At 42.6% G+C, this 25,076-nt stretch overlaps 2 protein-coding genes across 3 annotated transcripts; one reads left to right on the top strand and one right to left on the bottom strand.

Annotated features, from left to right (window-relative positions):
- Positions 1–4,292: 4,292 nt before the first annotated feature.
- Positions 4,293–9,842, bottom strand: mettl18 (methyltransferase 18, RPL3 N3-histidine). The gene is made up of 3 exons (XM_079513064.1): positions 9,566–9,842; positions 7,105–7,506; positions 4,293–6,074 (listed from the first exon to the last, which is right to left on the bottom strand). Exons 1-3 carry the CDS (start codon positions 9,671–9,673, stop codon positions 5,493–5,495), a joined length of 1,092 nt encoding a protein of 363 aa, XP_079369190.1. The 5' UTR covers positions 9,674–9,842; the 3' UTR covers positions 4,293–5,492.
- A 202-nt stretch (positions 9,843–10,044) lies between these two features.
- Positions 10,045–22,839, top strand: zdhhc16a (zDHHC palmitoyltransferase 16a). 2 transcript variants are annotated; one of them, XM_079513062.1, is made up of 11 exons: positions 10,045–10,185; positions 12,330–12,577; positions 13,388–13,582; positions 14,341–14,429; positions 14,905–14,933; positions 15,567–15,700; positions 17,223–17,306; positions 18,819–18,904; positions 19,268–19,391; positions 19,598–19,668; positions 21,038–22,839. In XM_079513062.1, the coding sequence occupies exons 2-11, from the start codon at positions 12,338–12,340 to the stop codon at positions 21,144–21,146; spliced, it is 1,161 nt and encodes a 386-aa protein (XP_079369188.1). In that variant the 5' UTR covers positions 10,045–10,185; positions 12,330–12,337; the 3' UTR covers positions 21,147–22,839. The 2 variants fall into 2 exon arrangements, with proteins under 2 accessions (XP_079369188.1, XP_079369189.1); XM_079513063.1 differs by lacking the exon at positions 17,223–17,306.
- Positions 22,840–25,076: the final 2,237 nt, after the last annotated feature.

The raw sequence follows: 25,076 nt of genomic DNA, 5'->3' as shown, positions 1-25,076 counted from the left end.
GGTTGTCAGAGGAACCCGTCCATTCTCAAGAAGAATTCCTGGAAACGTTTCACAACTGCTGAAATGAAAGTCAGACTTCTGAGATGATGCAAGCATTGAGACTCGGATCACACAGACACAGCCCCTGACCGGGGCATGAAATGACTCATCGTTTTGTTGCTCCACACCACCAAGAGGAAGAACTTTGGAGCATGATAAACCCATGTATAGTTTAGTTAACCGCTTAAACCCTATATACTTCAATGACAAGGAGTTCCGCGGGGGTCTATACTAGGCCTAAAATACTATACTCATTCAATCACTGGAGTCTTTACTGACAGTGAAGACAGTATAGTTGATTCACTCATGTTATCTCGGCCATGTAATGTAGTCAGTGCATTCCACTACAACACAATGAACTTTGTGTGGAAGGCCACACCTGAACACGGTCAGGAAACTCCTCGCTTGCCGCCAAGGCACTGGGAAATAACCAGTTCCTCCAGTGCCTATTACAAGGAATTCCCCATCAAAGCAGCCCGTTCTACATCAACCAATTTGAACAAAACCAGTAATTAAACAGATTCATTGACATTAATGACTTGGAAGGTGACCGACCGCTTGTAATTCTATTTATTAACTATCAAGCATTTATTATACATTATTAAGCAAGATTCCCCTATTAAAATGCACTTACACAGTCAGACTTCCAGATCTGATCAAGAAAGAACATGACCCAGCATCTAAGAATGTCAAATACGCAGGTAGTGTTTATTCTTGGCTAAATATACTTACCATATCAGTCATTTCACAAGTTTTACCTTCCAGATCTATTGGCAATATACCATATTTCCTCATAGGGGCTTCCCAACAGTGCTCCTGGTCAGTCAAACTTAAAAAGCACCCAGCAGTGCTCCCAGCTCAACAAAAAGATGTCCCAGTGTTGCATCAGCAGCCAGACCACCAAAATGAAATCCCCTCACACAAGCCAGTGGATTTCCTTCCCCCTAATTCACCTGCGTGGGTCCTGATCTGCTCGGCTCGCTCTCCCATGTCGTCCAAAGTCCCACGGAAGGATACAGCATACTGCCTGACATTCAGAGCAAAAGACCCTTAAATACCACCACCACGGCACCACCTTTCACATCACACATCAGCCAGCCTCCCTCCCTCTCTCTCTCTCCCTCCCTCTCCCTCTCTCAGTCTCTACCTCTGCTCTTCATGTCTTCATGCACTCCCTCTGTACGGTAAGCCTGACAGTCACTTCCCAGTAAGGAGGAAGCAGGGGGAGTGAACACAGCACGCCCCCACACAATGAATCAACATAATAGTTTCTGAGGAAAACCGTCCTGGCCTGGCCATGCCCCCGTGGTGGAAATGCGAGTACACTTACTCTTACTCTTAGTTACTTAAATACTTATTTTTGGGTACTTTTACTTTACTTCAGTGTTTATATTTAATACTAATACTTTATACTTCAGCTTCCCTGCATTGCAAAGGAGAATATTGTACTTCTTACTCCACTACAATTATTTGACAGCTTTAGTTGCTATTCACTTTGCAATTTTGTTTCTAGTACAAAACATACAGTAAATACATATACCTATAAGCTTTGGCTATTACAAAATTGCCAATCTATAATCTCTTGTAGATTAAGCTCTACTCGTAACAGCGTATTTTAACTTGTGGTACTGCTACTTTTACTCAAGTAAAGAATCTGAGTAGTCTACATCTTCCATCACGTACGGCCCTGCCCCCTGTTCCCATAAGGCAACCAGGGGAAAGGCTCTGTGTGTGTGTGTGTGTGTGTGTGTGTGTGTGTGTGTGTGTGTGTGTGTGTGTGCTTGGGTGCGTGCGTACGTGCTAGAGGAACCAGGAATTCCCCCGCAAGCCATGAACAGCTGTAGAGAAGAAGAGGAGGTGATGACGAGGCAGACATGCTGCAGTATGCCGGGTAGACGTCGTAGGCAAACAGAAACCTTGTTTGGTGTGTGTGTGTGTGTGTGTGTGTGTGTGTGTTTGAGATAGAGTGAAACTAAATCTACTTAGGAAATGGAAATTGTGTCGAGAACATTTGTGGGCTTTTTAAAATGCTCTATCATGTTTGAGCTGGGCGACACAATAGATGTTTCCAAGAAAAATACTTGTTCAATCATGTTTGTCATTATTGCTTGCGTCAGAGTCTGATACATTTTGGATAAGGCCCATTCAGGAGTTGTTTGTATGGTCACAGGGATGTTAATTCAGGTGTTTCAAATGACACGCACGTCGAAACGCGTTTCATAAGACCAAACAAAAAAATATATAACCTTGTTTACTCCAGACTCCTGTTAAAAATGGACATTTATGACGTGTGTGTGTGTGTGTGTGAAATCAGTAGAATATTATATTAGTTAGCTACAACAATCACATGACTGAATATGGGAAGTTACGACCCATTGTCTTAATAAAAGCAACACAATATTATTCATGCCGTTTCACCTCTTGGCAAATCCAATATAGTTTCTGTCTGGCAGAAACCTGGTAGGCCTAACGTTGTTTTTCAGGAAATGGAAAAAGTCCCTGACTGTGTAGCAATGGCTCCAATGTGGTTATTTAGTCACAAGCTATGGTTAATACTTTATTTGTAAAATATTTATACTACCCAGTCAAACTTAACCATTTTAACTTTCACTTTAAAGCCTTTTCTAAAATAGCAAAAAATAGCTGATCTACCAGCTCACGATGACAAACTAGCACATTCATTTGTGAAAATACAGCATAAAGTTGAAATATGGAGATACATGGTTTCTGCCCAACTTATTTCCTCATCTTATCATCCAGATAAGCGGGATATTAGAAACCGGTTTGGTCCGGTACTGAACAAAGTGAACATAAACTTCCCCAAAATATCCCTGTCTGTTTAAATCTATGGTTTCCTGTGATCTGAAGAGAAAAAAGGGGATTCCACACTGTTAACTCACCTCCCAAAAGAATCACATTTCTTCCTCCAACTGTACTCAGAGGATGTGCCTTCATTAAAAAATATATATTTTACATCTACTTGTACAGTACATTCAGCGTATTATTAGGTCATCAGTTTGGCACAGTACGGACGAAACAGATAAGTGGATGCAGCTTGATTAAGAATAGGTCCAAAAAACCAAACTAATGGTACATTCCTAGAGTATACACAGTCAAATCCTAAGTGCTAATTCATCAGTTTGTAAACCGAGTGTATGAATGAATGGATCCGTTTGGTCCCATTCCATACACTCAAGAGTCCAATCAACACTCATGATTTTACAGTGTAGGACCATTACTAAAATAAGAGATACAGAGACCCCATAGAACCTCACACTCATTGATGTGCAGTGACTCTAGCCCATTCTGGGCGGGAACCCCCGTTGGTGTTTTAAGCATCATGTTATACTTTAGCTATTGAAAAATAGCAGATCTACAAGCTCATAGCGCAGCACCGAGTGACGCGCTACGAGCTTGTAGGTCTGCTATTTTTGAAGGTCTGCTACTTTTGTTCCTGGACATAGTTTCAGATGGGGTCGATGGCCAATTACATATATTTTTGGGGGTCCTTGACATGAATTATTGAGCACCACTGATATAGAAACAGGAATTTCAGAAAACTGTCAGGATTTAGAAGACGTCAGGCCTAAATGGGCTAGAATCCACTTTCAAACTACATCCTTGGGCCGGTGGGATAAGTTGCAATTGACATTTTGCAGCCGGACTTCAGTAACAAGCGTGGCTTTCATGCTGCTGTTTGAACGCTGGGGAAATCACTTGCAAAAGGTCACTGAGCCCATTTCCTTTCTTTCCTCCGCATGCATCTAAAGACCCCGTAACAACCCCCTTTCAACTGCACTTCACTCACTGGCACACGGACATATTCAAATGTGTAGGAAGCAGGCGAGAGAGACGGTTTAGGTGGGGCTTGGTAATGTTAATTCACCGAAAGTATATCGACATTTAGAGCCAAGCACCGACTTAATCCTGCTCATGTAGGTTAATTTTTGACAAGCAGGTAAAATGTTTATAATCGTTCATTGTCTTTAATCAACAGGACAAATGTATAAACTAATTAGAATTACTCCGATTAAAACACAATAGAGCGTCACAGTCCCGCCCCCTTTCATGACAACGAGAGACCCGAAAAAGTGTTGTAACCTGCCCTTTTTTTCCTTCTAATTATTTGATCGGCCCAAAACATTGTGTTTATCGTCAGGATTTGTCACAACTCCAGTTGGCTTTGTCCAACTCGAGTTGACTTTTTGAAAAGTCTATGAGGAAAATGAACGGGGAATTATTTTCCGGGTCTCTCGTTGTCATGAAAGGGGGCGGGACTGCGACGCTCTATATAGGCAGACACTACTGTATGCCTAATTGCCTATATTAGACTTTGACGTACAATGGTGGCGTAAAGAATAGCCAATCTAGTCTACAAGCTATAGCGACTAAGCGACACGATCTGTCACCATTTGAAAGAAAAACATTTCAATTAATTAGTAGAAACGGAGCAAGTTTGTCATAATCCTAATCAAGATATTGATTTGAAGTCACCCAGCCCTAGTTTAGGTCACCAAAAAGCAAGTTACGGTGAGATGAGAATGCGACAGCATCTTTTATTGTTGCATCTCCTCCATCAACCTGGTATATTACATTCAATCTTTCACATAGCACCAACCATACATTTACGTATACTTGGCCCCCTCCTTTTTTCCCCTTTACAACTATTTTTGCCCAAAATAGCAAATATACAAGCTTTGAGCTTGTAGATCTTTCGATTTTCACCCCAATGTTCACCCCAGAATATGGACACTAGAGTTCATGTAGATATGCATTACCATTTTCTATTAAAATAGAAGTTTACAAAGGCATCCAAAAAAATGCAAGGTGCTGGACAGAAAAACAGTTATTACCACCCAAGTCTAGCTCGAAATGCCACCTTTGGTGCCAATATTTTATAATAATATATCATTGATATAATAATATCCATGGGCGCATGATCCAGTGTGCAGTGTTTTCACTTAGGGTTTAACAGCCCACATTATTTTACGATTTACGATTATTAAATTGTATGCATTTAGGGTTATCATCATCTGAGACAGTCAAACTAGCATATGGTCGCTGTAGGGCAAAAACGTCTTAGATCAGTATTAATTTCTTTGTGTGCATTTTAGTAAATTAATGCCCATCTACTTGATCGTACTACAGCATCGGCATCAAAAGTAGTAGGTCCATAAGTTGGAAATGCGGCATGGAGCAACACGTTTTAAGCTTGTAGATCTGCTACTTTTGTCATACATTTATTTTGAATCCTGAAAAGTAACAGTTTTGGACAGTGAGAGACGATAAACAGCATGCCATGTTATGGAAGCAGGCTTAGGCATTTAAGACGGTGTCACTTGCCAAAATGGGAGTAAAAAAACCTTCACTGCAAAGGTGAAAATGTGTTAAATTGAAGGCACATACAGTACATATTGGCTGTACAGTAAAAAGTCTCGCTACAGTTCTCAAACTCAAGAGGTCTTTGTCTTTTTGAAACGCAGGGCAACCACGTGCCTCTGAAGCCCCTCGTTCATATCCCACAGACGATCCAAGGCGAAAACTCCCCTCTGCTCCACAAACGCCTCAAACAGGTGGAGTCCACCCCCAACCCCGAAGTAGTGGGCCTTGGTGGCAAGATAGACCAGTCCATCCGGGGCCAGCAGTCTGTGGAGAGTGTCGTGGAGGGCGGGGTAGTACGCGGTGTTGTATATGGTCTCCGAGGTGAATATAATGTCATATTTGGGCGACGGGTCCTCCTTCAGAACCAGTGCGAGGAACGTGGTCCAGTCACCGGAGAAGAAGCGACACCTGGCCACTGACACATGCTGGGAGGGGTCGAGGGCTCGTTTCTTAAGTGCTGGCCCGCTGTCCTCTGCCTCCTGTTTCTTGGCTTTCGTCTCTTTTGGACTTTCATCTTCTTTCACCCTCTTCCCTTTCCCCATGACCTCTACTTCTTCGTCCTCTTCTTCACTCTCCACATCCTCCTCCTCCTCCTCACAGTTCAGCAGCACGTTGGGCAGAGTGAGCTGGTCGATGACTGTGCTGTTGTAATCCTGGAAGTAGAGGTGCAACAGTTATTTGAACTTGATGATTTAATCCATTATTTAAAAAAGAATCGCTAAGCGATGTGATTGATTTGGAGGGTGGGAGGGGGACTTGGGACTGGGAGGTCGGGGTTCGATCCCCGGCCGGGTCATACCAAATACTCTCAATAATGGGACACAGTGAATTCCTGCTGCTTGGCACTCAGCATCAAGGGTTGGATTGGGCTAATTCCCTGCAACAGGCTTCACTAAGGCATGGAGACCCTTTATAGAATACTTCGATATTCATACCTCCCTGGTGTGACCCAAATATAGCGGACTGTGGATTTCAGAATTAACAGACAGACACTCTCTCACAAGTGTACAATACTCTAACTGTGTATTGTTTTTACTTTTATCCTGTTTGTCCTCGTTTCTTTTTTGGGGGGGGGGGGGGGGGGGTACGTTGTTTCTTTATGTTTGTGTTTCTGTGATGTTTAAAAAAAAATGGGTGACTATGTGCAAATATTTTCCTGTCAGATGTGCTGCTTAACTGTCCCCAATAAAAAAACGATATATTAAAATATCTAGCGTCATGTCCAGGGGGTGTACTTCAAACTGCCTAACACTACAGAAACAGGGGATAGGCTCCTGCCTCATGGCCCATGGGGTTGTTGCACAACAAAGCAGTAGGTAAGAAATAGGGATTACGTTTCCCATCAGACTAATCGATTTAACCGCATGAGTTTTCCTGATGTCATAAACTGTCAGAATCAGCTTTTGTTGCGTTGGTTGATGTGCTAAAAGAGTGACTTTGAGAGCTGTTTCCCCGTTACAATGTCAATGAGCGACTGTTTTTATTTCTTAAATTGCTAATAAACAACACAACGGAGTTAAATAACTCATGGAATGGACTGGTTTGCCCATAATAAGGTAAGAAAACAACCCAAACCTCTCAAAAAGTGGTCTTACCCTTTAATTATTTGATTAATTTAAAGAGTAATGTGCAGAATAATGGCTATAATAACATAATGGACAGTTGCAGGCAGGCCTACCCTACCTGGAAGTGGACCTGCCCGGCTCCTCTCTTCAGAGCCAGTATCCCCAGCAGTGCCGCTCCGCAGCCCAGGTCCAAGACCGCCTTCCCTCCGAAAGTCTCTCCGTCTCGCTCCAGCAGCTCCAGGAGGTCGTAGGTGCACTCCCACACCCGCAGGCCTCCCTCGTACACTCCAGAGATGAGGTCGGACCTCTGGGCGGCGGTGCGAGACAGAATGTTCTCCTGGTCGTCCCTCTCCGGGGCGGTCCTCTCCAGCACCGTCTCGTTCAGGAAGTGGAGGGGAGGCAGAGTGCCCAAGCGCACCGTCTCTGGCACGGCGTCCTCGAGCAGAGAACCGGGGTCCGACGGCGGACGGTGCTCTCTGGCCTCTTTGGCCGGCGGCTCTGCGGATTTGCCGTCTGTTGTCTTGAAATTTGGAAAAGGCAGGACAGACATGATTAGATTAGCCCATTTAGACCTGAGGACGATTCTACAAATGTCTTCTAAATCCTGACAGCTTTCTGAAAAACCTGTTTCTATGTCAGTTGTTCTCAAACATTTTCACGTCAAGGACCCCCAAAATAATATGTACTTGGCTGCCGACCCCCATCTGAAAATATGTTGTTCCAGGGACCCCCTCAGAAGCAAAGATTTGAGTTAAAAACGTTCGCAGTGAAAGAATATATATTCAAAGATTTGCGCCACATTTTCACGATTTTTCAAAAATAGCAGACATACAAGCTCTGAGCTTGTAGATCTGCTATTTTTCAATAGATAAAGTTTAAAATAATGGTTAAATCACCAAAAGGGGTTCCCGCTCAGAATGGGTTAGATTAGAGCAGTGAAGCTCAAACTTCTTCATTTCAAAAGGCCTCCACCATCAGAAAAGACTGACAAGGGATCTCCCTGTCAGTCTGGCAGAAGAGTGTACCCATTTATCAGCTTCAGTTCTACAGCGTCCAATTTCACTTGTTCATCCTATATCCGTCTCTCTCCTGATTGGATAAAATTGGTATCCTAATGCAATGTTTTTTTGTTTTTTTTTAGTTCTCAGAAAGCTACTCAAGAAAGTGTGGATATTCCTTATTCCTTTCCTCTGTATATCGTTACATCTTTGACAGCTAATACGCCATGATCAGATGTGGTGGTTGATGAAGAGTCCAGAGAAATGTCTGTATTAGAGATAGCCTGCACTTTGACCCTGCCTAGAGGAAACTTTTATGACTACGGTAATTTAATACCAACCACTGAGTCCTACATACCTAACATTTGTTTTTATATTTGGCAGCGGGCACCTTGGACATCTTTCTCGATGTAAAATTGGCAATTTCATCCAAAATGTTAAAAAAATATATTTTTTTGAAAAATTATCTATATTGAAGTATACATGATTGGCATGCTTACATTCGACAATTATGGTCCAATATCTCTACAATTGCTGCAATTTGATATAAAACCTGTATATCGAGTCATTTCAGAAGTTGAACGATAAAACTACGTCTGATAATGATGTACCGTGCATGTTCAACTTCACATCATATACATTATATATATTTTAATAATTTGGACAAAAGAGTACAAATTGTCCATCCACAGATGTCCAAGGTCTACCCACAGACTGTTAGAGAGTTCACTTTCAACAAATTGGGATGTCCAAAAAGGTAGTAAAGTAAAGTGCTATAATAATTGGCACTTTTGGCAGCCACTACACTGTTACTTATCATCTTATACCCGAAGACATAAACCATGATGATTTAGTGAATGTAAGCTTAACTGTACCGTTAATATTTGTTTGCACTTTGCAGTGTGCTCTCACTTTGTGTGTACATGTCATGATGAATACATTCATTGTTAAAATGTTTGTGATCTCGACTGTACTATAGCTAGTGGGCAAGTGCATTAGTGAAATCTCTCAGATTGGTGTGAAGGTGCTAGCCTAGCCCTGAAACATGACTGCCATGATAATCATCATGACATGATTATCATGGCAGTCATGTTTCAGGGCTAGGCTAGCACTAGCCCTGAAACATGACTGTCATGATTATCATGACATGACGTGAAGTACGAGCGTCATTAGCCCGTCTCCGGACCCCCCGGGTTGAGCTCCTTTGGATCAAAATGTCAGAAACTTTAACGTAGGGTTCCGAAAGGAGCTAGAGCGTCATATGAACCATGGCTAGTGCTGGCCCAAAATTTTAACCCTCGTAGATGTATTTATCGATTCTGACATGATTGATTTTGACAGTTGATTCACATTTTGGGCTATGAAGGTGCTACACAGTGACACACTTAGCCTTAGCCATAGCTGCACCGATGCTTGGATATAGGCTTTATACTGTAGCACATCAGAAGAATATGCATAAATACAGTAAAGGTTTAAGTTTATAAACGTATGAAGTATACTTCATCAGACGACGGTGTCGCTTTCCGACAGGCAGGGAACAAGTCGAGCAACAACTCTCGGCAACTATACGTTCATACTCACATCATGTTTAGTTGTTGAATTGTCCACATTTGCACTTATTTGAACTACATCCCCATCGTCTGCATCTTCTGCACGTGCGTGCACATCAAAGTTGAAACTAAATGACATGATTCATAAAGAAAGACATGCAAAAATAATAACTCTACAGCTGAAATCCGTGTTCAACAGACTACACGTGTGGGGCGAGTGGAGTGGAGTGGAGGGACTACAACTCCCAATATCCTATCTATGAATGATAAACAATGGAATCACCTTCTGGCATGTCGGTCGGATAATAAAATTAAAATAAAATTGTAATAATAAATACATAAACATCTATATATATATTATTAGTTGTTGTAGCTGCAGTCATAGACATATCTGTGGCTGCAGTGATAGTGTTTTGTTGTTGTTGGGGAAACATTCCATTTCCTTACTCTGTTTCCCATGAAGCCTTTCGCCAGAACGGAGCATGCGCATCAATAAGGAGTTGAGGATTTTACTGTCAGGGCTTCTGCTTTCGGGTGTATTTGTTTCCTTCTCAACATGCCAGAATAAATCCGATTTTCACCTTGTGTTTGACCATGATGTGACCAGGGTGTGTCTCCTGGACTCCTCGCTGTGCGTACGGTCTTAGATCAGTGAGTATTATTCATGTGAAATATTAAATATATGGAACGTTTCGTTGGGTTTTGGACGATGGGGGGCTCAGGCTCTGCGTCCAGCGGTACAGATTTATTTCAGTGGGGAAACAATGAAACATAATTCCCTCAACAATGGGGGATTTGGAAGGATTGAGAGTGTGCAGGCTGATCTGACGTACGATGTGTTGTCTTTTGATAAATAGATTTTAGTAATCATTTCCCATGAGTTCCACTTCACGGTGTGTGTGTGTGTGTGTGTGTGTGTGTGTGTGTGTGAGAGACGTGTACAGTCACAGTAGTAAGGATGAGTAGGATGAGAACCTCATTGACAGATGCTGTGTGAAGATATATACTGCTGCTGCTGTACTACAGTGTCTTATTTTACCAATATAAATGATCGTTGATCGTACTCTTTCATATCCACTGGGCATTGCTATTAAACCACTGGTGACTGGTCCATATCACCCAGATGAGATGCTTGCTGTTGTTTGTACTTATGTATTAAGTCTTATATTGGTTATATATGCTGTATTATGTAATGTTGACCTACTCATTCAGAGACCAATTAAGTGCAGATGTCTTGTGTCAGAAAGAATCTAAGTCAATGTTATTTTATTTTCATTGGCTGTAGGTGTAGACTTACTTACTCAAATGGTAAATGGTGCATTTATATAGTGCCTTTATCCAAGGCGCTTTACATAGATTGTGCATTACATTCACCCATTCATACACCGATGGCAGCGGAAACCATGCAAGGCACCAACCTGCACATCAGGAGCAATTTGGGGTTCAGTGTCTTGCTCAAAGACACTTCGACACTAACTCTGGGGGAGCCCGGGTTCGAACTGGCAACCTTGCGGTTACCATCCAGCCACTCTACCCCTGAGCCACTACCGCCCATAGTCTGTCACTGTGCTGTTGCTGCCTATGACACATGCATTTATCCATGGGGATCAAATAAAGATCCCTGGAGATCAATCTTATCTTGTCTTATGTGAATATAATGTCCATGGTACTGAATATACAACAACTTTGTTTATGATTGGCAGACTCCACCCTGTGCCTCAGACAGGGCTTGTGTCATTCAGCAGACTGGAATGTAGGAGAGCAAGATGGCCTGTTCTGTTGATTGGACCACTACCTGTATGGTTGTAAGCACACCTAGGATTCCATGCTCGGCCAAAAGCCGCCAAAAGCCGCTGTCTGTCGGCGTCCTCTCCCGGGTTTTTAGACAGCTGGTGGATGGAAAATAAGCTCCACCCACGCGGCAGATTGCCGCGTCGGCCAGATTCCCGGGAAAAGCTTGCCCCAGCGACATTCTGCCGCATGGGTGGAGCTTAATTTCCAGCCACCAGCTGTCTAAAAAAACAGGAAGAGATGGCGGCAGACAGCGGCTTTTGGCCACGCATGGAAGCTCAGGTGTGCCTGCGCAGTATGTGTGACGAAATGGAATGGGATTGCTGCTGCTAGTATGCATAGCATACTGCATACATTTGGCATGCACATAATGACACGCTCAAGAAAAATCTGCCATTACAAAAAAAATGGATCTCAGTGTTATGGTGGTCCATAAAATGTAAAAGTTTGAGAACTGCCTGTATTGTAATTGTATAGTAGACGTGAAGTTCAAATAGCACCTCTGACAGTGTGATAAAACCTCAGGCCTCCCACGTGAAAGTCCAACATCTTAACCACTAGACCAAAGGGATATCCCTCTGGACTGGGGGAGATATTAGACTTTTTGAGGCCATCAGGCAGAGGCTGTGAGCCACTCTGCTACACTCACCTCCCTTTTGACCTCCTCCCACGGGGAAACCCGATCCGGGTCACGGCACCAATGTAACACCCGGGATTCGAACTCGGGCCTCCCATGTGAAAGTCCAACATCTTGTTCGTCTTTAGTTTTTCTTGTTTGTTCGTTTTTCTTTGTTCCAGGAAAAAGAAAGTCCAACATCTTAACCACTAGACCAAAGGGATATCCCTCTGGACCGGGGGAGATATTAGGCAGGCAGAGGCTCTGAGCCACTCTGCTACACTGAAACGGTTCCAAATGTGATCTCTTGGATCCGGCTCCTCCTCCTCCTGATTCCTCCGGTTCCGCATCCCGACGCTATGTTCTGTGTGTGTATACTATATTTCAGAAGGCGGGATGCGGTGTTGGTGCCCCGGCTCGGTGCTTCCCTTGCTGCGCTGCATGCGGCTGCGGTCCTGCAGCAGGAGAGGACGCAGCAGCAGGCTGCCCCTGTGTCTCAGAGAGCTGGGGGACTACCTGAGGCTGCTGGGCCGATCCCTCTACTTCAACACCCTCACCGACTCGGACGTTGTCTTCGACTCGGTCTTCGAGCCGGTGTTCTGGACCGTCGATCGCATCACGCGCTGGTTTGGGGCGGTAAGAGAGAGGGTGTTTGTGTGTGGGTTTGCGCGTGTGTGTGTGTGTGTGCGTAGTGGATGAAGTAATGATATTTTTTCTTATTTTTTTCCTTGACCTGAGGCAGATTCTACAAATGCCTTCTGAATCAGTAGGTCTCAAGTCTCAAACCCTTTCTTACCAAGGACCCCCACATTTATAAATATTTGCACAATATTGGCACAGACCCGCATTTGATTATTTTTTATTTCTTTTTTGCCAGGGACCCAAGGAAGAGATGATTTGTGTTAAAAAGAATATTCAAAAGTTTCCAAACATGTTGTTCGATATATTGAAAGAATTGCAGATGTACAAGCTTGCAGCGCGGCACAAAGTGACTCGATTCAATTCAAATGAGCTTTATTGGCATGAGAAAACGTACGTTTACATTGCCAAAGCAGAAGTGGAACAAGACAATCAAAATAAAACAATGTATTTACAAATAAATATTGGATATAAATAGGAATTAAATAAAAGGTGTAAACAGAGCTGTGTTACATTAACACTTTGGGTAATACTATCTTGTGAAACTAAAAAGATTGTGCATTGTGACTCTGTGAGCTTGTATATCTGCTAAAACCAATGTTCTGCAGTTTTCTAAGAAATCTATGTTGCTATATACAGTATACCTGTGTGTGTGTGTGTGTGTGTGTGTGTGTGTGTGTGTGTGTGTGTGTGTGTGTGTGTGGGGGGGGGGGGGTGTGGGGGGGTTAATGCATCTGTGTAAATGGTGTGTGTGCAATGCTGTGCCAACAACAGGGTGATGTTCTGTCCTTTCTCCTTGTCTCCCAGGTGTTTGTGTTTCTGGTAGTGGTTCTGACCAGCTCCATCGTGCTGATAGCCTACACGATTCTGCTGCCGATGGTTATCCATACTTACTCCCCGGCGTGGATAGCGTGGCACGTCTGCTACGGACACTGGAACCTCGTCATGATCGCCTTCCACTATTACAAAGCCACCAAGACGTCCCCGGGCAGCCCTCCTACAGTAATGGGCCAGCACTATTATATTTCAGCAACAATAAATAACCCATTTAGGCCTGACGTCGAAATTTGAAAAATGTCTTCTAAATCCTGACAGTTTTCCGAAAAAAAAATGTCTGTCAGTGGTGTTCAATATTTCATGTCAAGGACCACCAGAATTATTGGTATTTGGCCGCCGACCCCAATTTGAAAATATGTTGTTCCAGGGACCCCCCCAGAAGCAAAGATGAAATGTTCACTCTGAAAGAATATATATTCAATGATTTGTGCCACATTTTCAAAAAAAGCAGACCTATGAGCTTGTAGATCTGCTATTTTTCAATAGCTAAAGTATAACATAATGCTTAAAACACCAAAAGGGGTTCTCGTTCAGAATGGGATAATATAGAGATGCAAACTATTGATAATCTTGTTCGCGATTATTCTATCGATTTACTTTTTTGATTGATTGTTAAGTGCAGTGGTTATTTTTTATTGTATATTAACGAATCAGTGAAAGAATTCAAATTTATTATCAACAAAATCTGGTCCGCTTAAGCTCCATTTTATACTCAACAATGGCTAATCTACAAACTCACAACGCATAGCAATGTGACATGTGAGTGTGTAGATCTGCTATATTTGCTATTTCTTAAAAGTCAATACATTTGTATAATTGATTAAATCTATTAGTTTGGTTCAACAATGGGCTTAAAAATAAAAGGTGAAAAATGAAAATATAACATTGCAATGTCAGTGTGCTCACTAAATTATTTCTTGCAGGTTAAAAATGACATTCCATTTGTCTCCGTCTGCAAGAAGTGCATCCTTCCTAAGCCAGCCAGGACGCATCACTGTGGCATCTGCAACAGGCGAGTTGGTTCTCATGGTTTTATCGTTGGTTGAATACCTACAGTACACCAGTGGTTCCCAAACCTTTTCATGTCAAGGACCCCCAAAATAACACTCATTAGCCTGCGGACCCCCATTTGAAAATACATGCCAGGGACCGACATACTGTATATGAGATGATATTTACAGCTCTAGGGCCACCGGTTTGACCTGAATTAGGCTACGGCTCCCTATTGAATGGCATTTCTATCTCTGGGACCCCAATACATATTGTAAAATCTAACTTAATGTAACTCTGACGGGTCCATTTGGTTCCATTTGTACGCTCTCTGAGTTACAGACCCATAAGGGTCCACTTGGTTCCTAACTATAATTTAGCTGGGGACTCCCTGGAACTCCCTCAAGGACCCCTAGGGGTCCATGGACCCCACTTTGGGAACCACTGACCTACACAGACTGTTACACTCAACACATACACCTTTTTGAATTTCACAGGTGCATCCTGAAAATGGACCATCACTGTCGTATCCTTTGTTTGTATTCTTGACCAGGTTACTAACTTCTAGTTGTTTTAAAAAAAGCAATCTGTAGTGTAGGTTTTCAAACCTGGGACTCCCGGGTGGGAGAACAAACCTAGAGGGAATCCCTTCTTGTCCAGGAGAGAGTACTGCTTGTTGACCAGTAGTCTTATCCCACACAGGACTAAATGGTAAATGGTGTATTTATATAGCGCCTTTATCCAAGGCGCTTTACATTACATTACATTCACACATTCATACACCGAATGCGGCGGAAACCATGCAAGGTACCAACCAGCACATCGGGAGCAATTTGGGGTTCAGTGTCTTGCCCAACGACACTTCGACATGTAGACAGGAGGAGCCCGGATTCGAACCGCCGACCCATGGATCATTGGACGACCTGCTCTACCTCCTGAGCCACAGTCGCCCCAAATGTCTCTGGAAGAGTAGGGAGACCACCTCCATCCACTGCACTTTTATTCATTCAAAAAGAAAACATTTACCATATTGCAGCTTAAATTAATAATGTAATAATAATAATAAAATAATATAATAATAATAATTAAAAAAATATGATTTTATTCTCTGAGATGTTTTTTGGATTACATTTCTTTAATCTCAACCCCACCCTACCAGCGTGGTTGAACAACTGCGTGGGCCATTTCAACCACCGCTACTTCTTCTCTTTCTGCCTCTTCATGACCCTGGGCTGCTTTTGGACCAGCATCAGCGGCAGGAACCTGTTCTTAGACGCCTACCACGCGCTGGAGGTCAGAACCGTCACACTCACGTCTGTCACCCTCACACTGTCACCCTCACACCACAATTCTGCCTGAAGGCCTATTCATAGTCCAGTTTTAGGTGAAGACTACAACATGACGTCACTCTGCGGTGGTCACTGCTCGCACAACACATCTCTCTGTTTTCACTTGTGAACTTGTGAACACCTAAAACTGGACTATGAATAGGCCTTCATCATTCTGTTTGTTTGTCTCTTGTGCCTGCTCAACGTCCTCACGGGTCGGGTGTAAACCTTGTATGACCGACGTTATTCTTCAGGAAATGTAATGAAAGTCTTCAGAAATAGTGAAGATGGCAGATCCAAGGTCTGCTACTTTCACTACTGTTGTGCCGCGACACTCTGGTATACATGACGGGGAAAAAGTGGAAATTTGTAGATGCAAGGTTTCTACCCGACAGTGACGATATGCGTTTCCTGTGCCTGCGAGTACAAGTAGTAGGGCTGCAACTATCGAATGTTTATTCTGTCGATTAAGACTTATTTTTGAATTAATTGCTTCATAGTTAAAACAAATCGGCAGTATTGCCTTTCTTTTTTTTTTTTGTATGTATTTTTATTGAGGCTCTGAGATTTCACAACTGTTCAATCACAATTCAATGTATATAGAACCATACATTTTTCTTTTTTCAACATAACATAGGAAAACAACAAGAACCACAATACGGACATTACAATGCACAGACAAAAAACAAACAAACACACACACACACACAAAAAAGACAAAACGAGTACACCACAGTCTTGACATGATTACATTACAGGTCACCAGAGTCTTTGTTATTCACTACCGTTCAATAAGGTACATTGAAGCACAGTCTAGAAGGGTCCACTGTATCTAAGACTGGTTCCCATACCTTTGTGAACCCTTCCATGTTATCACGGAGGAGATAAGTCAGTTTCTCCAGAGGAAGTATTGCCTTTCTTACAGTATCGCAATGTGTTGAATCATAATCATAATCCCTTTATCAGATTCTTGCCAATACACAGCCCTGCTAGCCACACAGCCTGTAGTCTCGCGTAGGCAGAAACCTGTATCTCCATATTTCAACTTTTTATAATTGTTTTGTAAATTCGCACAAAAGTAGTGAAAAACAGCCTGAGTGTGGATACATGCTTAGGATTTCACAGACGGAACACATTTTCTGAATTTCTGTACCGCAGCTTACATGTGACATATGTGCGTTTGTCATCCAATGTAGATATGTACATAATGGTTTTGTCTTTTGGCCCTTCCTCTCCCTCTGGGTTTATTTTTTGAGTGGTGCAACCACTCCTATAGACAGCTACAGTACTGTATGTGTGTGTGTCCCTGTGTCCGAGCACGGAATTGTAAAGCCTTTGTTCACCTCCAAGTGTCTAACACACAGAGACAGACACACAGTACAGTATTTATTTATTTAACTTGTGCCCTACCTTGGCTTGCTTGCTTTGCTAACATGCACGTCTGTGTCTATAACACTGTGGGTGTGTCGTCTTTCCGGGACTTCTAGCGCTTTAAACACATGGATGTGGAAAAACCAGGAGTGCCAGTAACAGGGATGGGACTCCTCATTGGCCTGCTCCCTGCTGGACAGGTACCACAGCTGCTCACAAAAAGCACCAATCGTTGCTGTCGGGTGGAAACCTTGCATGTCAAAAATGTTATTATTTTACAAAAATGTAAAAAAAAAAAAACACTGCTCATCTGCTGAAAACTTAAGTGAGGTGCTGGAGTCACAAAGAGATAATGAGAAAAATAAAGGGAAGCTCTGCACACTCTGATCTGCGCACAAAGTATTTATTTTGCAAGCTTTCGTTCAACTTTGATTGTGTGCAGATCTGAGTGTGCGGAGCTTCCCTTTATTTTTTTCATTATTTTACAAAAATGGTGAAACTATCAGATGTACAAGCCCACAACGTGTCGCAGACTCGCATGCGATGCGTTGTGAGCTTGTAGATCAGCTCTTGTGAAAACATAAAAAGTTGAAATATGCAGATAATAGATTTCTGCCTGACAGCAACGGAATGATTATGATTTTTCATTTTCATTTTTTTTAAAGGGTAAAAGCTTGTTTGGTTCAGTAACAGGGTTAGGGTCTCCAGCATTTCGGTAAACAGAAAGATACATTTTCAGTTCAGGATACCAGTTCTATAGAGTCATGAGAGAGAACCCCACAAACGTCAATGATCAGCTAATGTAGCCTGGCTAATAAGCCAGACTCAAATCACACAGGCAACTTTTTTTTGCCAACGGCTGATTCGGTCTGGCTTATTAGCCAGACTACAGCTAATAATGGCCCCTACAAGTACACACTGTAGGAGTTTTAAAGTTGTTGGCAAGTCATCAGATCGTTATGTATTTCACACTACAGGAGTCTTTTTTTTTATCGACTGTCATTATATCTTTGGCTTTCACACTAAGCTATTGCCTAAAAAAAACTAGGCAGCATCACACACTGCAAGAGTTCACCAAGATGCGATCCAGACCCGATACATATAGGCTACATAATTGTTTTTTTTATTCCAATTCATTTTGACATCTCACGTACGCGCAGGATGCCATGATACAAGCACGAGACCCGAGACAGCACAGCTGTAACCTACAGGCCTTCTCGGGACGCAGTCGCAAACCCAGTTCATACTGTATGATGTCCAGTCGGCGACAGAGTCAAATATCAAACCTGCTAGATATTCAGAAACGCTCGGGAAGGCGTCGGCAAGCGCTTTTATCGGCGCTGGATCTTCTCGCAGCTCCTTTCACACACAGCGAGGCAAAAACTTGGCGATCAAAGCCCGCTCTTGCGTCAGATCGGGAGTTTTGTCGGCAAGCGCCAAAATTGCTCCCCAACAGCATAAATGGGAGCAAATATCGTGCGGTGTGTACGAGCCATTCGTTTTATTTTGTCTGCTTGATTTAACTAATGCTGTATGAGTTCTCTCACTTGATAGGATAAAACTGGTATCCCGACATGAAAACATATTTTCTGTTTAAGTGCTGCAGGAGACAGGAGACCCCTGTCTAACACTTTATATCAATCAAAAATATAGAGCTATCACTTATAACACTTATTTTAACTAAATAATATGTAATTGTTTGTTTCATCAAGACCAGTTATCAGACTCCTCCACCAACGTACACATTTAAGGAGAAGATGATGAACAAGAGCATCATCTACATGTGGGTTCTTACCAGGTAAATGATGGCTGGCTCACACTGCTCTCCACCAGTGTTGTTTTTGGTCTCTTGAATAGTTTTCACTTAGTTTTAGTCACATGTTAGTCACCTGGAATGTTTTAATGTTAGTCTAGTTTTAGTCGACTAAATGTCATGCGATTTTAGTCGACTAAATCTACAGTCGATTTAGTCGACTGAAATGTTTTTTTTTGGCGGGCCTTGATGCCGTCGACGTAATGACTGATTTTACACTTGCTGAAAATAGCAGATCTACAAGCTCAAAATGCGTTGCGCTTGTTGGGCTATAATGACATGCCTAAAATAGGAATGCTAGGGTTAATTGCCTGCTGATGAAAGGTTGAATGTGATTGGTGTTTTCAGCACGGTGGGCGTGGCCCTTGGGGGTCTCACTTTCTGGCACGCGGTTCTCATATCCAGGGGAGAGACCAGCATCGAGAGACACATCAACCTCAAAGAAACCACACGCTTCGCCAAACTGGGCAGGGTGAGCATGCTAACGAAACAAACCCTCCCCAAACTGGGCAGGGTGAGCATGCTAACGAAACAAACCCTCCCCAAACTGGGCAGGGTGAGCATGCTAACGAAACAAACCCTCCCCAAACTGGGCAGGGTGAGCATGCTAACGAAACAAACCCTCCCCAAAATGAACCAGGTTTTCTGCAATGACTGAATGCATTTCTCCTCCTCCAGGTGTATAGGAATCCTTTCAATTATGGCAGACTGAATAACTGGAAGGTCTTCTTTGGAGTGGAAAAGAGAAGGTGATCCTCTCGTTTTGTTCTCACCTTAACCATTCTGGGTTAAGCATTATGTTACACTTTAACTATTGAAAAATAGCAGATCTACAAGCTCATAGTGCGGCACCGAGTGCCGTGCTACGAGCTTGTAGATCTGCTATTTTTGAATATATTCTTTCAGAGCGAACGTTTTTAACTCAAATCTTTGCTTCTGGTGGGTCCCTGGAACAACATATTTTCAGATGGGGGTCGGCGGCCAATTACATATATTTTTGGGGGTCCTTGACATGAAAATGTTTGAGAAAGACATGGGTTTTTCAGAAAACTGTCAGGATTTAGAAGACATTTGTAGAATCGTCCTCGGGTATAAAGCTGGAATCCGGAACTTATTTTAATGAATAAAAGAACCAGTCCGTATGGTAGACTAGTACCGGTATGTTAATACAATATAACTAGTACATCTGCAGTGGTTGGAGGTGGACTCTCCCTACTCTTCCACTGAGACATTTAGACCCTGGTGTTGGGTAAGAGGTAGCCTCGGAAACCCAGACGTTTTATTTAGGTAAGAGGAGACTGTCATAAGTGCAATCCCCTGGACAAGCGTTGCCTCTTGGATGAGTGGTAGAAATGTGGCCTCTCATGGGGGAGACCCGGCTCCCAATCTAGGTTTATAGCTAAAGCAAAGCAAAGCAAAGTTCTTTGTTTACCCAGGGTGAATGGACTAAGCTCGAGATGCTTGTTTACAGCCAGACCCTGCTCATAGAACATTTCATGGTAGGGGTTCAATGCCTTGCTCAAGGGCACTTCAGCGGTGGTAATTTTAACGTGCCGGTCCGGGGATTCGAACTGGTGACCTTCCGATAACAAGACCGCTCCGCAAACCGTTCGGCCACCGCTGCCATCTAGCTTTAACCCATTTAGACCTGAGGACGATTCTCCAAAATGTCTTCTAAATCATGACAGTTTTCTGAAAAACCCATGTTTCTATATAAGTGGTTCTCAAACTATTTCATGTCAAGGAGCACCAGAATTATCTGTATTTGGCCGCCGACCCCCATCTGAAAATATGTTGTTCCAGGTCCACCCCAAGAAGCAAAATTCGAGTTAAAAACATTCGCTCTGAAATAATGTATATTCAAAGATTTGCGCCACATTTTCACGATTTTTCAAAAATAGCAAATCTACAAGCTCGTAGCGTGGCACTCTGATTAAAGGGGTTCCCGCCCAAAATGGGTTTAACAGTCTTCATGTATTAGCTCAGCTGCAGACATTTTGACGATCGAGTTAGAACATGAAAGTTCCAGATTGCAGCTTTAACGTTGAACCTGACTGTGCAACTCTGTATGGGGTTTTCACTCGGACCGCTGTCTCTTCTCTCTGCTTCTCTTTCTAGCCACTGGTTCACACGCGTCCTGCTACCCTCTGGGCACGCTCCGTACAATGATGGCCTGACCTGGGACATTTTTCCTGTTAAAAACAAAAAGGACATGATGCCTGTGTGACCCTGGTCCCGGTCCCTTTTTGCCCTACAGACTGCTCTGACACACAGCAGCCACACGAGGGCACTGTAAGCTCCCTGTCCAGCCTGCGTGTGATAACAACACCATCTGGTCAGCAACAAAGGAGTTTGTCGGTGGTAAAGGAGTAAGGACCGCTCCACTTAAGTGAGGAAACGCAAGGTGATGATGTGGGCTTCCAATGGCCACCGCAACGCTCTGTGATGACGAGGCCACCTGGTGCTGTAGTTTATGGGATAGATACTTACAGCCATATATCTTGGTTGGCTCTGCTCCCAGTCCCTACTAGTACCCACCCAACCTCTCCTCCTGGGCCCTTAACCACTTAAGCCATATTTTTGATACTTTGTCGTCATACGACGTTATCGTGCTGTGAAAATAGCCGATCTACTCAAGTTGCGTACTTGTAGATCGGCTATTTTAGCCTGGTTGAAAGTGGTTAACACAGAAGGGGACCACCTTGCATACGAGTTGCTGCAACTCAAGGGATTAATTATCCTCTAGTGACATTTCAAAATAAAAAAAGGGCTTACATCATGACTCGGCATCGTGGCAGGCTACACAATCATATTTTTATGAACCATATATACTGACTGCCATACTGGACCATTTCACTAAACTGACCGGCAAATAATCGCAGAAAAGGATTCAGTGGTCACTGAACACTATTTTTTTCTTTTCTTTTTTAAAAAGAAATGTTGGACATCACGTCTTCATCCAACGGACTCGCTGAGAGACAGCCTGGGCACACTTGAACTTCCATGCGCGGCCAAAGGAAGCTGTCTTTTGCGTAATTTCCGGGGTTTTTTTTTTACAACTGGTGGATGGAAATTAAGCTCCACCCACGCGGCAGAATGCCGCTGGGGCAAGCTTTTCCTGGAATCTGGCCGACGTGGCAATCTGCCGCGTGGGTGGAGCTTCTTTTCCATCCACCAGCTGTCTAAAAAAAACGTAAATGACGCAAAAGACAGCTTCTTCTGTCCGCGCATGGAATCTAAAGTGTGCTCAGACCCAGACAGGACCTTGTGGATTACAGCATGCAGATTGCAGAAACATTGTTGGTTCTGCCTCACAGTCTCTCAACTGTTCTCCTATTTACGGTTTAAAGTCATACTGTGTAACTCTTCTAGTTATTTTTAACTACAGCCATTCAACATGAACGTCAACGTGCTTTTTATTGGTCAACTTCTCTAAACACAATTTGAGTTACTCGTGCCAAAATGACGCAGGCAGCGTAAATGTACCGGAAATGTATTTATTTATTTTAAAGTTATGCATAGCGTTTCTGAGCATGTTAAGTTTCCCCAAAAATATTCTCGGTGCTGGGGCCCTACAATGTTCATTTTGAAACGGTACTTCCTGGTTTTGGAACTGAATTCTGGGTATTGCAGTTCTAAACAGACCATAGACAGACACTGTAATCATGACAACTGAGCTAGAAGAGCAACTACCAAAATTATTGTTACACAGTATTAACATTAAACCAGTGATTCTCAACCCTTGGGCCACAGCTGCGGAGTTAAGTGGTGGGTATATTTAAGCTGTGGGCCTGGCCCCCCCTGACCCAGAAAAGGTTGAGAACCACTACCAAGACTTAAGAAAAGCACTCTAAGCTTGAGCACAGTGACTACATACCTGTATTTTTGTTGTTGTTAAATTAAAACACTTTATACATTTATTTAAATTGTTGTAAATTGTGTCATTTGATCTCACAAACACCATCGTTAGTATATTGAGTAGGGTTGTTGTAACGATACATTTAACCCATTCTGGGCGGGAACCCCTTTTGGTGTTCTAACTAGGGATGTCCCGATCACGTTATTTTGCTCCCAATCCGATTCCGATCATTTGATTTTGAGGCATGCCAATACCGATTTTTCCCGATCCGATCTTTATATTTTACACAAAAATACAGGCAAAAATATGTGACTAGTTTTATTAGAACTATAGAAGGACTGTCATTGTGGATTACATATAATTTTTGGGGTCCTTGACATGAAATTCAGCTATTACTGTAGATTTTCGTCTTACACAAACATTAAATTCCCATTGACAATGAACTGAGAATCTAGTCATGTGGACGAGCAAATCTATTGTTGTCCTACACAAACATTAAATTAACAATGCAAGTTGGGAATGCATGCCCCATGTATGCCCATACAGTATAGAGTTCTTTTTCAGGTACAGAGCCCGGGCAGAGGCTATTTGTGGCGGTTCTGGACACCCGTGGGTCCGACCGACTCGACACTGGGCACTGCACTCCCTGTGGGGGTGTGGAACGAATTTGAAGTCAGTGGGACGAACGGTTCTCAAGTTATAGATTACAACAGTACACAGACAGAGACTTGGTAGATTTATAGTTATGGAAATACCAATAGTTATCGGTATTTGTCCTGCACAAAGATTAAATTCCCATTGACAATGAATGGAGAATGTACATCATATGATAAGAGTGCCCCTCACTTCACACGGGTGATTTTTGAAGGGCGCTAGCCCCTCCTATAAACAGGTTTAATGTTTGTCTTTAGTTCAATGTTTGTGTTGTAAACGCATTGACAATGAAGAGAAAATGTATGTCATAATGTGTCATTTACGTCATATTGTTAATGCCGTTTAATGTTTGTGTTTGCACCATTTGTATTACATCACCTAATCAACATGAGATACTTTAATATATTAGCGCCCCTCACTTCACACGGGTGTGATTCTTAAAGTTGCTAAATGCAACGCACAAGTACTACTACTTGGTATCGATACAATCGTTTTGATAGGATACAAAGTCAAACGATACAATATTTTGATGTTTGTATATCAAATATATAGTTGGATCATTGAAATGAAAATCGGTATCGTTAAACCTCTAATATTGAGTCATGATGTTCGGTTCTGTAATGCCTGATTTATATATGGTTAAGTGCGTTGTCACATACCAAAAGAAAACGCTTGTAGATGTTTTTGTTTTTTTTCCCACAACACCAGTGCGCAACCAACTATAAATCATGTGTAATGTCAATCAGTGTTTACAGGGTGAGGCTCACATTCCCCTTCTGTGAGTATGTGTGTCAGTGTTGTTTTTGGCAGCAACTTTAGATTTTAGTTTTAGTTGTAGTCTCTTGAATAGTTTATTTAGTTTGTCACATTTTAGTCACTGGAATGTTTTAGTGTTAGTCTAGTTTTAGTCGACTAAATATCATATGATTTTAGTCGACTAAATCTACAGTTGATTTAGTAGACTAAAATCTGTTTTGGCGGGCCTTGATGCCGTCGTAATGGCTGATTTTAAACTTGCTGAAAATAGCCGATCTACAAGCTCACAACGCTCACAACAAGCAGAGTGTACAAACCCATAAGGGTCCATTTTGGTTCCTAACTATCATTTAGCTGGGGACCCCCTGGAACTCCCTCAAGGACTCCCAGTGTTTCCCTCAAGGAAACACTGGGATAGACAGACCAGAGTAATATAGTAAGAGTGGCGACACTAGCGTTGACTCCCATTGTAAGTTGTAACAATGGAATGCAGAAGTGGTCATTCTATCTCAATGGGATAGTTCCAATGTTTGGAACTATAGCCCATAAGGCACCCGCTTTGCGGCGAGATCAAAGCGTGTCGCTACTCTCCTACTCTACACTCTGAGACAGACAAAGTGTCATGAGCAGAGGATTAACTGGGACCTGTGCCAAATTCCATGTGTATGCCTGAATACATTTGACAGGTATTTTTGCATGAAAAACAATGGTCTGCACTAACAATAAAGGTTTCAATCAAATCACCGGTGAGTGTGCTGAAGCAGAAGCTCCCAATGAAACTATTTGAACCCCAGCATCCGTATTAGATTTAGGTTTATTAGGTTGTAAACCTAATTAACCCCACTTAATTTTAAACCTTTTTAACCCTTTTTTCTTTTGAAAGGAAAA

The sequence above is a fragment of the Electrona antarctica genome (genome assembly GCF_951216825.1).
Source record: "Electrona antarctica genome assembly, chromosome: 10".
NCBI lineage: Eukaryota > Metazoa > Chordata > Actinopteri > Myctophiformes > Myctophidae > Electrona > Electrona antarctica.
This window is presented reverse-complemented; position numbering and strand designations above follow the sequence as displayed.